An 18411-nucleotide genomic window follows, 5' to 3' on the forward strand; every position below is an offset into this window, starting at 1 on the left:
CTCTGGATAATACCTGCTTTAATTAAAACAATTCTCATCTGTAGTGCATGACATTAAATAAATTTTCCATATCTAAACGGTGCATAGTATCTTTTCTAATTAGGTTAAAAAGATGTCTCTATATTCCACTTATAAACCATTCAATAATCTTATGTAAACAGTCTGTGGCAAATCTTGCATGGTTGAATTATCACTTTGCTACCATACACCAGCGTCCTTTCAGAATGCCCCCGAGATGGTGGCGATCACAAGAACCAGCCAACCAAACCAATGTAAAGAAGATACAATATCGAACTGTAAAGGCTCTTGTGGCTGAGAGGATATGATGAAGGTGGGAAGAGTGCAAAGTGAGCTTGGAGAAGAGGCTTGCGCGAACAGATACCTGGAGAGATTGGATGAAAAAGGCTAAAGATGTGAGAGTAAGGAAAGTCGGGGAGTAGGTGAGGAATGGGAGGTGCTTGCATATGTGAGAGGTGGGTTGTGTGAGGAAGGGTAGTGGGTAGTCATATAAGGAAGTCAAAGAGTTGCTGGTGAAAGAGAAAAGCGGGTTGTATGAGCGTTACTTGCAGGGAAAGAGTGTGAATGACTGGGAGATGTACAAAAGAAAGCGGCAGGAGGTCAAGGAGGTGCAGGGGCTGAAAAAAGAGGGCAAATGAGGGTTAGGATGAGCGACTGTCAACAGACTTCAGGGAGAAGGAAAAATTGTTCTCGAGGGAGGTTAACAGTGCAAAGAGAACAAGAGAACACATAGGAGAGAGGGGTAGGTCTGCAATCTGTCGGGGTTGGGGATAACTTTGAGTTAAGCTAGAGTCTCTGTTTGCTGCTGAAACGATACTGGTGGCAGATTCGAGTGAGAAACTGTAGAAGTTGGTTTCTGAGTTTGGGAGAATGTGTGAAAGGAGAAAGTTGAGAGCAAATGTGAATGAAAGCAAAAGGTTGTTAAGTTTAGCATTGGAGAGAGACAGGCTAGTTGGGGTACGGGTTCGAATGGAGAGAACCTGGAGGAAGCAGGATACTCTAGATACCTGGGAGTGGCCATGGCAGCGAATGGAACCATGGGAGTTGAAATGGGCCAGATGGTGAAGAACGGGCGAGGGTCTTGCGGGGCTCATTAGGGAGTGTGTGGAAAGAGAAGTCAGAGTCTGTGAGAGCAAAGATTGTCATGTTTGATGGTAGAGTAGTCCCGGCGGTGTTCTATGGGTGCAAGGCATGGTTCCTAGTTAAGACTCTAAAGCAGAAGGGAAGTGTTGGAAACGAAATGTTTGAGGACAGAATCTGGTGTGAGGAGGGTAGACCAAATAACAAATGATAGGTTAGGAGAGAGGTGTGGTGGTATAAGAGCTGAAGAAGGTGTTTTGAAATTGTGTGGACATATGGAGAGGATGAGTGAGGAGAGGCTGCTTTAGAGTGAATACGTGCTGTCATTGGGGCTGAACCGGAGCATATGAAGCTATCAGGTGGAAACCACGGAGAGGTTTGTGGGGCTGCGGCAATGGATAGGTGGCTCTGGTTATGGTACATAGTACGTTACAGCTGGGGAGTGAATGCCAGCGCATGAGATCATTTTTCATCTAGTCCTTACTCTGCCTCGCTATCGCGGGAAATGGCGAACGCGTATGAAGAAGAAAGATCCCTCACTGAATTTGATAGTGTGTAGACAAGTGCTAACACTCAGTGTGAGGTGGTGGGCAACGGTTGATGGTGGTCGAGGACCACACCATCATACCGAGGCACAGGCGATGCGCTGAGATGATCGGCGGCCGTGAGATGGGGGAGCGGTGAACGGTGAACGTCAGCAATGTGACCCACTGAGAACACCTTCAAGATGACTGTCGCCACCAGCCTCCCCCTCCTGCTCTCATTTCCCTCCTCACACCTGAGGTTCCAGTACTCTAAATATCCTTAGGTTCGCAGTGACTCTTCTTAAAGGGGGAGTTTCTCGCGGTGACAGTGTGTGTGTGTGTGTGTGTGTATATGGCTTAGTTCGTGCCTAGTTTGCGTCATTATGAGACATTGGCAATGATTTCATTTGGAACCTTTAAGAGAGAGAGAGAGAGGAAGGAACACAATCTCACCAGGATGATATAATACCCCTCCACTATTTTACGATATTTGATCCACCAGGGAAAAATAAATAAGTTTATCAACACCGTCATTGATTTTTATGACTAAATTCTTTATTACGGTTTATATAGCGAGTGTGGTGTGTTGAAATGTTTTTTTTGGGGGGGGGTTGGGAGGAGGGGACACTGACACGAATGAGTTAACCTTCACTTGGCTGTAGTCACGTCCTCTATACACTCTTATCATATACTTCTTAAGAGTAAATATTTTTTCAACATCTGATAAAAGATAATATAGCATGTGTAAAAAAATCTAATACTGAAAATGTAAATGTGTACATTTTTTTTTCTCTCTTTGTGTACTAAATGCTTTAAGTAGTAGAATGTTTTCTTTTTTTTTGAGTCCAGTATAAGTGACTGGGAACTTCAGCTTCTTGACATACCATGTACTGTAGAATCTTGACGTAGATTGTGTTTACCCACAAGTCTTCACATATTTCATGTGTAACTTCAGCTTCTCACAGATGTGTGAAGTTGGCAGTGTCTCCTTGCTTGAGCTATCATTATGAAGTTATGTGGTAGATGATGCAGTCCGAAGTGTCTCTTTTTTTTTTTAATATTACAGTTTTGTACACATGTAGGACACCCGGAAGGGTTAATTACATTAATTACATTACACTTGAATCAGGACAGATGATGCCTAAATTGTATTCTAATCAGAGTCGTAGGTACGTTGATATACAGAGAATAATATGTATTAAGAACAGTGAAGTAGACATTGTAGTTTTTAGACATTACACTTGAAATACAGATCTAACTCGATATATTTTGTTCTCAAGCCTGGCTGGTTTGTGCCAAAGGAACCCACCAGCTCTAGTCACCAGTCTGTGAACTGTGGCAAAGAAGAAACACCAGGCAACACATTACACACACCTCAGTCAGTCATCATGCGTCACACAACGAACACCTCAGGTACACAGGAAACGAGTCATCCACCGGCATAAACACGGTCCTTCCGCGGGACACAGAGTAACATGCAGGTCCTCACACAACACAACCCCCTAGTCAGTGCCTCCTGCCCTAGTTGTAAGGGCCTCTCGGCCCAGGTTCCTTGCGGTTCTCCGGCAGGAGGAGGACGCCCTCCCAGCGTGTCGAGTGTTACTGATGTGTACAACGTGGTGTGCGACACCCAGCTAACCCCTGAGTGTGGGTCAGGTGGTTGTCGCTATGCTGTACATGCGGCATCTGTCGTTACCACGTGTGACTAACCCGTCTGTGTCTCCCGCAGGAGGATGTCCGCCATCTGCTTCGTCTGTAACTTGCCCATCCTGAGCCACCAGGTGGGTCTAGTTTGGGAGGGCGGCAATGGCTATGACGAGATTCACAGCGATAGCTCGTCGCCGAGGCCTCGGGTGGGCCGGAGGGACTCCTCGGCCCAGATCACCACCATCGAGCCCCCTCGGGAGGTGCGGGAGACTTCTCCTCCCACCTCCCGCAGGAGACGGTCCTCCCTGGCACAGCTCACCGACATCCTTCGAGACTGGGGGCGACGGGATCTGACGGAGCGTTCCACCAGTACCGGCACGACCACCAGCACTCCTGTCGGACCCCTCACCCGCAGGGAGAGTCGCGACCTCAGCCGGAGAGAGTCCCTGGCAGACATCGCCAAGTCCTTACCATGGCGACGGAAAGACTCGATCGTGGACGTGCCCCGCATCAAGACCAGGCGGGAGTCGTCGGCCGAGATGAAGAAGAGACGCCAGAGCGGCACAGACATACGCACGGACATTGCAAAGTTTCTGGCCCGACGGGAGAGCGTGGCGGAGATCCTGCGGCGGAGGAGAGACTCCCTGGAGCAAGAGAAGAAGGAGCGACGGGATTCGACGACGCAGGTCTACACCCGGGCCAGTCGCAACAGCGTGGACAAGACGTGTTCGCCAGACCGGCCGGAGATACACACCCCGAGACACGTGTCCTCCCCGGAACCCCGAGACCTGACACCGAGAACCGTCGTCACGACACAGGTCTCGGCCGAGTCTCATGTCTCGCAGACCTCGCTGGCGTCGCAGATCTCGATGGGTGGGAAGGACCAAGCCGAGCCTGGAATCATGGAACCGAGATCTCCGGTGTCGTCTCCTGCCCCGTCCTCCCCTACCACGACCATACGCAGAGAATCCACCACACAGATCTACCGCGGCAGGAGAGACTCGCGCCCTCAAGTCTCACCCGAGCGAGGGTCGGGGAGAGGTAGTCGGGAGCCCTCGCCGAAATGCCGGAGTCTACGACGACAGTCGACGGTGATCGAGGATGGCCTACCGCTACCGGGTTCTCGTCGAGGCTCGCGACCCTTCCTCTCTCCTGACGCCCCAGAAACAGATGGCCTACCCAAAAAGTTCCGTCGAGATTCGCTCTCGCCTGACTCGGCGGCGGCAGAGGAACTGTCTCTGGTCCGGAGAGCGCGACGGGACTCTCGACCTCACCTCTCCCCGGAGGCGAGCGACTCCAACTCGAGAGAGACGTCTCCCAGGAGCCGGCTGAGGCGGCAGTCTACCACAGCCGCTGAGTACTGTGGCCGCGGCCGGAGACCGTCCCGCTCCCCACGTTCCCCTGACTCGTCCTCCACCTGTTCCTCTAGGGAGCACTCGCCCAAGGAGCGAGGGGGACTCCGCCGTCAGTCGACGACCGAGGAGATCCTGTTGTCGCGGGGATTCCGCCGACAGTCCACGACCGAGGACATCATGCGAGCCCGCAACTTCCGGCGGCAGAGCACCCAGAGCGAGGAGATGTCCAAGTCTCGCGGACGTCGGGACTCCAGCGCCCAAATCACGGACGGCACCGTGGCTACCATGACCGTCGAGACGTCCTGTGCCTTCTTCGATACGTCGACCCAAACAGGTAAAACAGACACCGTGCATGTTATACCCTTCACGATCACCTTGCATGATCGCCTCACTCCATCTGCATCATGAGAACAATCCATGTGGTTCATCTGTCGAGCATAACCCCAACCCTCTCCTTAGTCCTGTTCTCATAGTGTTCATCCTTGTTCTGAGTACACAGTGACGGATTCACGTCGCTCACATCGCTGTATGATGAGTCTCGGTTCCTCATCGTCTGTCCCCTCATTGTTGGGAGGAGGGTCAAGTCCCTCCTTCCTATGCGTCCTCTGATGTACAACAGTTGACCCAGAGCAAAACGGCCGGACATCTCTCCCTCACCATAGGACTCTACACCACCCCAGCCCCACACTCCGCTGTACTGGGCCGGACTCCAGCCACACACTTCCACGTCCTCGGTCCTCACACAACCTCTCGTCAGTATAACACTAGTCATTTCTGTCATTCGTTCGGTCACTATGTATCCCGTGGCACCTCCCTCACTCTCATACACTCGCCGCTCACCTGAGGAGGTTCTCTTATCTTCCTCAGTCTTCTTGGTCCTGAGTTCTTGTATTAGACTTATATACGTATATCACAGCAGACAAACTCCTCCCCCTGGAGGAGGAGCACACGCCAGGACGTCCAGCCCCCTGTGACCTGGGCGACAACATCAACTTCCTCTCCCTCCCCTCCACACTTATGGCAGGCTTTGCTGATGAATATAACCTTCAGGACGGCCGAGGGTGTGCTCTGAAATGGACTGAGTTATTCACAAACATTTCTTGATGTGTTGAACCTGAAACACCGTTGCTTCACTTGAGCGTCGCTGGTATCATCTTCCTTCGCCAGATTCCTACATTGTCTACCCCCTCTCCTCTCCTCCTGTTGTCTCATTCATCCGCTCCTGACCTCATCACCAGTTATGTATTTGATGATTTCTGTAACACACATGATGAGTCTTGATGAGTTGCCCATGTTGTAACGAGACTGCATGACCAGTGGGTAGTTGTTAGTGTGTGCCTGACCTCTCATTCTTAAGACTTCCTCCCTCCCGCCCTCCACTCCTGCCCTCCACTTCTTTGATGCCCCCCAAACATCATCATCTTCATCATCATCCAGAACCTTTCCCACATCCAGAACCCACACGACCATGTCCTCACTCCTCGACCACCCTGGGCTTGGTTGGCCGCCTGGGTGTGATTGGTTGGCTGTCTAGCTGGTAGATTGGCTGACTGGTAGCTTGGCTAGTTAGTTGACTGGTAAGCTGGCTGACTGGTAAGCTGGCTAATAGGATTAACTGTTAGGCTGACTGGGTAGATATTAGTACATAACAAAGGTCTTGGTAGAAATGTGTGCTGTTGTATAGTGTTCTCCAAGTACCTATCTATGTTCAGTGTTCTCTGTAACAGTAGACTGTGTTCTTCACTGTTACACTGTAGCCTCCATGGTATTATTCTGATCAAGAGAGCATGATTCAATCTAACTATTATAAGACACATTTCTAGTAACTATTTACTATAAATATTTCATGTCCATTAACATGCAATAAACATATTGATAATTCTGTGTACATAAGCGATTGCATTGATGAGCTTTTACCTGCCAGGCTTGCATCGAGAATATGGGCCGATATGATCCACACTGTACTGTAGGACCCACACCATCCACACTGTACTGTAGGACCCACACCATCCACACTGTACCGTGGGGGTCCACACCATCCACACTGTACCGTAGGATCCACACCATCCACACTGTACCGTAAGATACACATCCACCACACCGTACTGTAGGATCTGTACTTTAATACACCTTTAACCACACCCTACCTACACCCCGACCCTACCTGACTGTTCGTCTGTGTATCGTCCCATGGATCCTGTGGTTTTGCCACCACACTGTGTGAATGTCCAGGTTGTCAGGTCGCTCTTGACGACACTGGCTCACCTCCGACTCGCGTCTCTTTGGGCAGACTTCTTAAAAGAAGACGTCGTCAAGTAAAGATTATATGTAAACATTAAGAGAAAAAGTAATGCTAAGAATTCCGTTCCGTTTCATGCGCGAAATCTATTGCTCAGTTTTGCCTTGTTTGACGATGGCTTCAGTAGTTCAGTTGTTTCTATGATTATTATCCTGTAACTTCATGTTTATTTGATTCACTTACGAATTATTATGATCAGTATAACATGATAACTGTGATTGTGGTTCTGAAGCTAACCCGTGCATACCTTCCTTCTGCATATATATGGTTTGATCGAGTAAGTAACGTAAGGGTAAGAGAGATGTGTGGAAATAAAAAGAGCGTGGTTGAGAGAGCAGAAGAGGGTGTTTTGAAATGGTTTGGGCACATGGAGAGAATGAGTGAGGAGAGATTGACCAAGAGGATATATGTGTCGGAGGTGGAGGGAACGAGGAGAAGAGGGAGACCAAATTGGTATACAGGGGTTGACGTGCTGTCAGTGGATTGAAGCAAGGCATGTGAAGCGTCTGGGGTAAACCATGGAAAGCTGTGTAGGTATGTATATTTGTGTGTGTGGACGTGTGTATGTACATGTGTATGGGGGGGGGGGGGGGGGGGGGGGGGTTGGGCCATTTCTTTCGTCTGTTTCCTTGCGCTACCTCGCAAACGCGGGAGACAGCGACAAAGTATAAAAAAAAAAAAAAAAAAAAAAAAAAAAAAAATATATATATATATATATATATATATATATATATAGATATATATAAAATCCTGTATCCTTCCCTACGAAAGATCCCCTTACCATATATGACCTGTCCACCTCCCAGTGTATATAACCACACACACACACACACACACACACACACACACACACACCACCACAGGCTGAACACAAACAGAAGCTGATGTGGCCAGATCTTCAGGTGACTTTAAACTGTCATGCCTGTTGTGAGGGAGGGAGGGAGGGAGGGAGTCACATGGGGTACCCTTGATGGAGAGCACGTCATCACAAGCACCACCTGGGGTATGGATCTGGCCCACCAAACTGTTGCTTGCCGGCCGATGTTCTCGTTGTGGCTCACTGTCTTAAACCGCACTTGTGGTAGCTGCTGTTCCCCCACCGGCGTCGGGAGGGGGGGGGGGGGGCTTGGAAAATACCACTGAAATAGAGTTCTGTGAAGTAACTCGTGTGTGTGTGTGTGTGTGTGTGTCACCTGTGGGTAGTAGTATACTATATTGTCGACAAATAATGACCCTTTGTGATAGATACTTGAAAACTCCCGTATATGAAGAAACACGATAAGTTCCCAAGTGCACTTTCGTGTAATAATCACATCATCAATTGTGATCTTTTCCAATATATATACAACGAACTAATTCTGAGATTCAGTATTATATGAGTCATTGATCTTAACTGCTTGTTTGACAATAGTAAAACTAAAATGGGTGACAACCTGGTGTAGATATGAACCCGATCCCTTATGGTTTTGACAGTGGATTCCAGCCCTCCCAGTAGAGACAGCACTAGCACTCCCCCACCTCCCACTGTGGCTGTCAAATGGAATTTAGAAAATAAGAAAAAAAGGTGGAGGTATATACATCTGGCGGTGGTCCGACCTCCGAAATACTGATTGATTTCAACACGGGCCCTGTGTCACCTCCATCTTTTAGACACCATTTGCACCGAGAGAAATCTGACCACTGCCGCATGTATACCTGTAAACCTGCCTCGCGTTTTCTGTGGTTCATGCGCGCGCCGGCGCCGGCCCTTCCTTCCCTCTTCCCCGGCAAAGGGGGAGGAGAATGGCTCACCCAAGTGTGGTTTACGAAGGTGAAGTGAGTGTGGTATTCGTGATGGTTGTTTGCTGCTACCACTTGCTCCTCTTCTAAACCTGTGTCTCTCTCTCTGTTCCTCTCAGGCAAGAAGAAGGGAAGATCGTCAAGTAAGTCAGGTCCACTTCCTCCCGCTTCTTTGACCCACGGCTGAGCCGCTCCGCTTTTTTTGGCTGCCCGTTTTTGTCCTCCCGCTTCTTGACGCGGTGGCTTGCCTTTCTTTTTTGCTATAGCAAGTGTTTTGTGGTTTGGAAACTGCTGTTCATCTGTCACTAAATGCTATATATATATATATATATATATATATATATATATATATATATATATATATATATATATATATATATATATTCATATATATATATATATATATATATATATATATATATATATATATATATATATATATATATATATATATATATTCATATATATATATATATATATATATATATATATATATATATATATATATATATATATATATATATATATAATGTTGGTAATGAGTGTGTGTGTGTGTATGTCTTGTAAAGTGTTCCTATGAATAAGACATATACTTCAAAAGCCTCTCCAATTATAAACTTTCTATTTTCTTCTTCTTCTTTTAATCGCATTAATTTTATTTATCTCGTGTCTCTGTCGTCATCAATCCCCACTTACAGATTATACAAAAGACCCCCTTTATTTTTATTAACATGATGCACATTTTCTTTCATGACTGACGTCATATTCGACTCGGTGACGTTACCACGATACTCTCTGTCCATTGGCTGAGAATGCCACAGAACGTTTGTAAACATACCATGATTGGTCCCCGAGGGCCAGAAAGAAATAAGACTATATATATATATATATATATATATATATATATATATATATATATATATATATATATATATATATATATATATATATATATATATATATATATATATATATTTTTTTTTTTTTTTTTTTTTTTCTTTCGTATCAAAATGGTTATTCAGATATGGAGATTTTTCATCAAATGATAAAAGAGAATCTGTGGAAATTCTATTACGAATTGCGAAATAGAAATGGAATATTGTTGGGAGATGATGCAGGTGGGTTTCTCCAAAGAGCCTTTTGCAACGCCATTTCTAAGTAAGTATTTAAGTGTTTATTGTCATCACATGAAAACGAGAAGACGTTTGGCCGTTGCTGGCGTGAGGCTGTGGTCCCCCCCCAACACACACACACACACACACACACACACACACACACGTACATCCAGGTCATGTGGAAAACAGATGGGCTGTTTCGCATGGTTTTTTTTTCTTTTTTTGGGGGGGGATATTGTAATTTTCATACATTCTTACGCTTCGACAGACGAAACAGCGTAGCCTGAGATGTTCTATATACCTAACCTAACCACTCTTGCCGAAGCTCACCTTACCCAAGCCTAGCCTAAGCCTAACCCAGCCCATGCCTAGCATAATTTAGTAACCTTACCCTGGTCATCCTCAGTGACCTTAGCCTAGCTGAACCCCAGCTAGCCTTACCTAATCTGACTTGGCTTAGCCAAGCTTAATATAGCCTAGTCTTGCTTAACCATCTAACCTGGAGGATTCTACCCCATGGAACCCGGATAAACAACCCATCATCCGGCACTCCACTACAACCTGGAGGGAGGGAGGGGGCGTATCGTCACTCAGCACTGGGTATTTTGTGGTGGGAGTGTGGTTGTAACGTTGGTGTGGACATGTGTTGTGGTGATGGTCATGTGGTGATGGTTACGTGTTGTGGTGATGGTTATGTGGTGATGGTTACGTGTTGTGGTGATGGTTACGTGTTGTGGTTATGGTCATGTGTTGTGGTGATGGTTACGTGTTGTGGTGATGGTTACGTGTTGTGGTGATGGTTATGTGGTGATGGTTACGTGTTGTGGTGATGGTTACGTGTTGTGGTTATGGTCATGTGTTGTGGTGATGGTCATGTGGTGATGGTTACGTGTTGTGGTGATGGATACGTGTTGTGGTGATGGTTATGTGGTGATGGTTACGTGTTGTGGTGATGGTTACGTGTTGTGGTTATGGTCATGTGGTGTGGTGATGGTCATGTGTTGTGGTAATGGTCATGTGTTGTGATAATGACCATAGGTTGTGATAATTGACGTGTGTTGCACAGGTGGACAAGTGGGGTGTTGTGGGGGGTGGTTTGAGATTAGTGGCGGGTGTTGTGGTGGGTGGAGTTGTTGTGGTGGGTGGAGTTGTTGTGGTGGAGAGAGGTGCTGCGGTGGAGGGGTGGGGGGGGAATGGAATGGAATTGGATGTGCTGTCTTGTGGTAGATGGACTATGCCCTGTTAGGTGGAGGTGGGTGGACTATGTTGTTAGGTGGAGCTGGGTGGACTATGTTGTTAGATGGAGGTGGGTGGACTATGTTGTTAGGTGGAGGTGGGTGGACTATGTTGTTTGGTGGAGGTGGGTGGACTATGTTGTTTGGTGGAGGTGGGTGGACTATGTTGCTGTGGATGGAAGTGGACGTTTGTCATTGGGTGACAGATGGGGTTAACATTCAGCCCTCAGGGTTCGTATCCCAGCAGGACGTCCCCAGGGCACGTCAGTTGCTATAGACTCCCAGGGCCAGGTCAGCGACTGACTCAAGTGTTGCCATAGACACCCAGGGCACATCAGCGACTCACTCAAGTGTTGCCATAGTCTCCCAGGGCAAAGCCAGGTACTCAGATTATGTTATAGACTCATAGACCACGTCACTGACTCATGTACCACGTCAGTGACTCATGGACCACGTCAGTGACTCATGGATCACGTCAGTGACTCATGGATCACGTCAGTGACTCATGGACCACTTCAGTGACTCATGGGCCACGTCAGTGACTCATGGAACACGTTAGTGACTCATGGACCACGCCAGTGACTCATGGACCACTTCAGTGACCCATAGGCCACGTCAGTGACTCATAGACCACGTCAGTGACTCACGGACTACGTCAGTGACTCATGGACCACGTAAGTGACTCATGGACCACGTCAGTGACTTGGACCACGTCAGTGACTCTTGGACCACGTCAGTGACTCATGGGCCACGTCATCAGTGACTCATGGACCACGTCAGTGACTCATGGACCACGTCAGTGACTCATGGACCACGTCAGTGACTCTTGGACCACGTCAGTGACTTGATGTCACAGGCTCCCCCTCCTTGTCAGTGACTCTCGGGACTCACCAGTGTCGCAGGCTGGGAAGAGACACCAAGGGCGTATCAGTGACTCACGCGTTGCTGTAGACGAACTCACAGAGCGCGTCTGTGAGTCGTGTGTGTGTGTGTGTGTGTGTGTGTGTGTGTGTGTGTGTGTGTGTGTGTGTGTTGCCCTGTACTCCAGGAGCAGGTCTGTGCGTGTATGATCAACAGTGCCTCTTGTCGCGGGGGAGAGGGAGGAAATGGGGGGGGGGGTGTTGAGGTGGGGGGGATGGGTGGGTGTCAAGGTGTCTACGTCCTCAGGAATTCAATTTTTATTGGCAAGTTCCTCGCTGTCTTGACGTGACGACGTGGATATGAGAGTCAGTCTCCTGCCGTTACCCCGGCAGCGCCACCAGCAGGAGGAAGGAGGAGGAGGGAGTGGTGAGATGGCTATATCCAACATGGAGTCATTCACAATTCCCCACAGTTTGTGTGTGTGAGCTTCGGGCAGCGTCCAGCCAGCCCGCCTATCACGACAAATAAATCGACATGCCTGTTTTCTGGTCCGTTGTGGCTGTTCTCGTACAGCACACGGGTCCACACGGCCAGGCGAGCTGGGTCGATAGCCGGGACAGAGGCGTGGGGCCAGACGTAGGAAGATTGCTCCACGATGTCTTCCTTAGGCCTGCCGTCTCGCCATTCATAGAGCACAGAGCCCGAGCACAGCCCTGTCGTGGGCTGTGGCTGTGCCGCTGGCCTGGTCCTGAGGGCTGGGCTGTGTCCCACTGCTTGCTGAGGTACAAGAGGCCAGGCCACAGCGCGCTGGGTGGACCAAGTAACCGGCCTCTGGCCTTCTTAAAGAGTGAATTTCGTTTAGTGCGGCCGGCAGTACACCAGAAGGGATTTCTCGACGGATGTGCGTGAAAAGGTGAGGTCCAGCTTGGTCCCCAAGTGTTGTTCTGTGTCACAGGCGAGTGACGGGGGGAGGATGAGGAACACAGCTGTGACCGTCTGTGACGCCAGCGTTACCCCGTGACACGTCTCTCACTTCTGACCTTCCCGTTGGTGACAGTAGTGGGTGAGTGCGTGGGTGTCCAGGAGTGAGGCACCAGTGTGTGTGTGTGTATATATATATATATCTCTACAGACAGTCAACCAGTCAGTGGTTGACGGTGTGTCAGTGGGCGGGCAGTGGTCCACCTACAGACCAGCCTGGGACACCTACAGTGTGTGTGGGGGGAGAGGACAGCAGCTGCCACACACGGGCCTCCTCCTCCTCCTCCTCCTCCTCTCACCATAGTCGATAAATGCCAATCGGGAGAGTGGGAGAGAGTGATGATATTTAGCTTTCAAGATGGTCCCCGGCCTTGAAGCTTTGTTTCGTACCATATTCCCTCTCCTGGTGACCCCTCTCTGTGCCTGGGCGTCGGTGACCTGACCTGAGATGAGCGAGATGCCACTCTGTATGACGCAAGACGACCAGAACGCGGCCGTGGAAGCGGACCAGAGGTCGAACAGAGAGGCGACCGAGGTCAACAGGTCGGTGGAGGAGGATGCAGACGAGGATATCAAGAGGACGTCGACCACAGACGAGGAGGACACGGAGAGTAACAAACAAGGAGCAGACACACGTAAGCCATTCCCTCTCTCTCTCTCTCTCTCTCTCTCTCTCTCTCTCTCTCTCTCTCTCTCTCTCTCTCTCTCTCTCTGGGGGGGACCTCACACTACACCACCCCACCTCCCCCTCCCTCCTTCTTCCTTCCTCCTCCCTGAGTACCGACGCCTGATTCCTGTTGGCATGCAGGGAGGTGGTGGTTCATCCTCCCTCCTGCCACCTTTTGACCAGAGATGACTTTTGTGTAACTCCTCGGGACGATGACTTTGAAAGAGGACGGACGAACGGACGATGAATCCTCCCATCCCATCCTCCTCCCGTCTCCCTCTCTCCCATTCTCCTCCTCCTCCCTCATGACAGTGATGACCCTCCTCTCCCCCCTCCTCCTCCCTCATGACAGTGATGACCTTCAGTGACCTGACCCTCCGCTACCGCACACATGGCCACTGTTAAGTCGCATGACATGACAACCTCCCACCCCCTTTTGGGGATGGGGTTGAGGGAGGGAAGAGAAACATAGTAATCTAACCCCAACCCCACCCACACCTCCTCCTCCTCCTCCACAGCCGCTTCGAAAACTTCAGCAAGAACCTTTTCAGATACGATCCGCGGTGGAGGAAATCCCCCTCCCTCCCCCCCACCCCCCAGACAAGGATTTCTTCACCCTTAGAAAACGGTTTTAAGACACTGAGAAGGATTCGTGCCGGATTACCAGACTTAAGATCCGAGGGGGGATTGAACCTGACTTCCTCATTTCGAACCCCTGGTTCACGTCGACCAGGCTGGCTGACCGACCACCTGGCTCACACGACCAGTTTGAACCATTGGATGATAATAATCCCCACCACTCCCCTCCCTTCCCCAACTCTACATGATTAATCCATCACATCAGACTCGTTAAATCACCCGTGATGGCGGTGTTTCATTAATCCAAGTCAGACGAGAGATTAATCCCTGCCCTATCTTGTTTATGACTGATACCCTGGCGACAGACGATCATTTCTAATCACTTTCAAAGTGGATGATTAATGCGTTTGATTGATCGCAATGTATCCGAGGCGGCGCCCCCCCCCTTTGCGTCGTACACCCGCGGATTGCGATAGACGAGTCCAACGATACCCATGCGATAGACCATTACCCTTGCTTGCGATAGCCCCCCACCCCCCACAGTACTTTTTTTTAGTATAGTGGCTTACGGTAGCCCTGAACCACCCGACCCCCCCTACCCCCCTCCTCTCTCATTTACGATAGCCCGCCCCCCCTCCCTCCCCCCCCCTCCCCCCCGCGCCCCCGCTACCCTAACGCTGGTTAGTCTAATTACATTGATCACTCGTTCCTCACTGTAAAGTGAATTGTGGAATTCAAAAGTGGGAAATGGAGTCAGAAGGTTCGTTGTGAGTCGGGACGTTTTAGACACACACACACACACACACACACACACACACACACACCAAACTTTCCTGGGGTCAGTAGAGTCAGTATATTCAACACTTGTCTTTAGTCATATGATAACCAATTTATCTTTATAATCTGTTCAGGTCAATTTTTTTTTTCGTTTTAGCTCACCTTATATTTAACAAATGAAATCCATATATTTTTTTTTTAAGTCTTTTCAAAGTATAGTTGTACTTTCCTCTTCCAAACTTTACCTTGAAATTCAGCTTAGTTCATTACACACAGTCTCGAGGTGACTCTGCTGCATATTAACTCTACACTTCCTGGCATCTGTATGACATTCGACTGTGCCTTATCATTAAACTCTACACGTGCGGTAACTCTCAGAGTTATGGTTAACTCTACATTTGGTATAACTTCATGATTAGGGTAAACTCTACACTTCCAGGTCATTGATCTCTGACAGCTAACTCTACGTCACACTTGTGAGGGAACTACACTTAATACTCTCCACTTCCAGCGACGTAAACAGATAACTCTACACTTCTGGCAAACTCATAAGTTGATAGTAATTTCCACAATGACAGTTCACTGACTCTACACACCTTTCAGTTAACTCTTCAGTCCCTTGGTAACTCTACATAGCTCTACGTCCAGAATAAATCTCCGTGAAAGAAAAACTTTACATGACACGCTCCGTCCTTCATTCAACTCTACAATAAGTACATAAACACCTCTAGGGATCCTATATATGTACTAACCTCTTAGTTACGTTTATATATATATATATATATATATATATATATATATATATATATATATATATATATATTGTGGGTGAGTTCATCATTGTTGACTCTCAAATCGCTTGAGAAATCTGAAAGTTGTAATTCTCTCTCTCTCTCTCTCTCTCTCTCTCTCTCTCTCTCTCTCTCTCTCTCTCTCTCTCTCTCTCTCTCTATGTACATATCTATCTGTCTGTCTGTACACGCGTATATACGTAACTAGAGTGCATGGAAATAGATTAAAGGAATTATAGACTAGACATGAATAGGTAGATACATAGATACGTGAAAGCCTGAAGCATGTATTATAAAGTAACACGTGATAGAAACACGCTTGATGCAAACACACATGATGCAAACACCTGATGCAAACACACAGGATACAAACACACATGATGCAAACACACAGGATACAAACACACACGATGCAGACACACATGATGCAAACACCCGTGGTACAAGCACACAGGATATAGATAAACATTGTATAAACACACGCGATTACAAATACACTTGGCACAGGTAAACATGATGCAAACACTCCTTATGCAGACAGGAAAAACAAACGCACGTGATACAAACAAACATGGCACAAATACACATGACGCAAACAAAACAAACACACATCATGCAAACACATGATAAAGAGTTCCAAACACGTGGTGTACGCACGTGATCAAACAACGTTCTACAAACACGTGATATGAAAACGTTCATTCTAGAGTGGTACACGTGAACCACACACAAGCTCATGTGGTGACACTCTACCAACGAAACGCGTGGAAACAGAACGAATCATTATCAACAACTGGCCAAGACAATAAGGAATATATATATATATATATATATATATATATATATATATATATATATATATATATATATATATATATATATATATATATATATGATGATGTGTCACTATGGTGAAAAATGAAATTTAAATTTTTTAAATTTTTCATTCCGTTTACTATTATATTTCTTCTTCTTCTTCTTCTTCTTTTTATTATTATTATTATTATTATTATTATTATTATTATTATTATTATTATTATTATTATTATTCACTACCTTTCTTTTGGCTGCATTTGGGAGAGTTTCCGCTCGGGATTTATATAGATAAAAACCTGCACATCTCGTTGCACTGTTACTTCACACAACAGTGGCGTGGCGTGTCCAGGTAACGCAAGGAGCAGCCTCTCTCTCTCTCTCTCTCTCTCTCTCTCTCTCTCTCTCTCTCTCTCTCTCTCTCTCTCTCTCTCTCTCTCTCTCTCTCTATCTATCTATCTATTATCCATCTATCTATCTATCTATCTATCTATCTAAATATCTACATCTTTCTGATTTCTTAACAATGGCTTGCTGCATATTTTTTTTTATATGATTTTTTGCGTGTGTGTTTTGCTCTTCATAATTTTTTATTTTAATTTTTATTTTGTTTTTTGTTGTTGTTTGTGAGTCGTTGGTGATTTTTAAAATTTTCCCGCATTAGTTGTGTTGATTTTATTCTTTGGAAGTTGTTGCTGTATTGTCCGTATCCGTAAATTATTATTATTTTTTTTTTTTTTTTTGTAAGTTCCCGTAATACTGTGTTAGATGTTGATGTCAGCAGCCATTGCATGGTTTATAGATGTATTTTCGCTACAATTTTTTTTTACGATATCGCTGTTTTGTCTTTAATTGATGGGCTGTTGCTGCTATATACTTTTCCATAACTTTTTTTTTTTTAGCTTAAATTTATTATTGCATGAATTGGTAAATTGTGAATTTCTCGTTAAGTTGCTTTATATTTTTGGCTTTTTTTTGTGTGTGTTTTTGGTGGTAAGTTAACGCCGTTTAATATTTTTTCAGTAAATTTAGATGTTTTTAGGCATTTTTTTTTTTTTTCTCTAGCAGAACTCGTTGTTTCACTTGTGTCTTTTGATGTGATGTTGCTTCATGTATTTTCTAGTCACACTCTCACGTTGAACTTTTTGAAGAAATATTGACTGTTTTGCGTTGGCGAGATGCTGTTTGCTGCATTTATTTTTTTGCTAAAACTTTGATTATATGTGCTTTTGATGGACTTGGGTCTTTTGTGTAAGTAATATGCTCGTTTTTCTCTGTTTTGTACTCTTTTCCGTAAATTATTCCTGACTTAAGCTATTTTGGTAAACAGATGCATTTTATCCCCCCCCCCCCTTTTTTTTTTTAGGATCGTTGTCGCTTTATATACCGTTTTCAATATATTTTTTCTAAGTTTGTGGTAGGATTTTTTTAATATATACTTATAATGTTTGTTCCTTATATATATATATATATATATATATATATATATATATATATATATATATATATATGTATATATATACTTTTTTGGCACTTTTTGTTATACATTTTTTATGAGTCGCAAGTGCATTTCACGTTTTAAGTAAGTGTGGGCTGTGTTGAGATTATTTTCTTTGCCTAAGTGTCTCCCGTCTGTACGTGCTTGGATTGGTATCCTATGTTTGGTACTTTTTAACCCACGGCTTATATGTACTGTGGCTTTAGAAAAGAAAAGAGATTTTTCGCCTCTTGTAACTTTCTGGTAAGTTGGTGCTGTTCTATACTTATATATATATATATATATATATATATATATGTTTTTTTTTTGAGGGGCCAGTTTCTTGCTCCTTTATATCTTTTTTCATGAATTTGTTTTATATTTGGACCTTTTTGGCAAGTTGTTGCCGTTCA

At 46.1% G+C, this 18411-nt stretch overlaps 1 protein-coding gene across 13 annotated transcripts in view; it reads left to right on the forward strand.

The window, feature by feature from the left end:
• Window positions 1-18411, forward strand: part of rsh (Rap GTPase activating protein radish) — a 142177-nt gene that overhangs the window by 78549 nt on the left and 45217 nt on the right. For 11 of the 13 annotated variants that reach the window (XR_011716977.1, XR_011716978.1, XR_011716976.1 and 8 more), the window contains 2 exons: window positions 3352-4958; window positions 8822-8845. Coding sequence is in view for 10 of the 13 variants with exons in the window: in XM_071696007.1 (XP_071552108.1) it covers window positions 3352-4958; window positions 8822-8845 (1631 nt within the window). In the remaining 3 variants the exon portion in view is untranslated. The remainder of the gene's footprint in view (window positions 1-3351; window positions 4959-8821; window positions 8846-18411) is intronic. The other 2 variants (XM_071696009.1, XM_071696016.1) reach the window with 1 other exon arrangement.

This window comes from Panulirus ornatus, chromosome 58 (assembly GCF_036320965.1).
Source record: "Panulirus ornatus isolate Po-2019 chromosome 58, ASM3632096v1, whole genome shotgun sequence".
Lineage (NCBI taxonomy): Eukaryota > Metazoa > Arthropoda > Malacostraca > Decapoda > Palinuridae > Panulirus > Panulirus ornatus.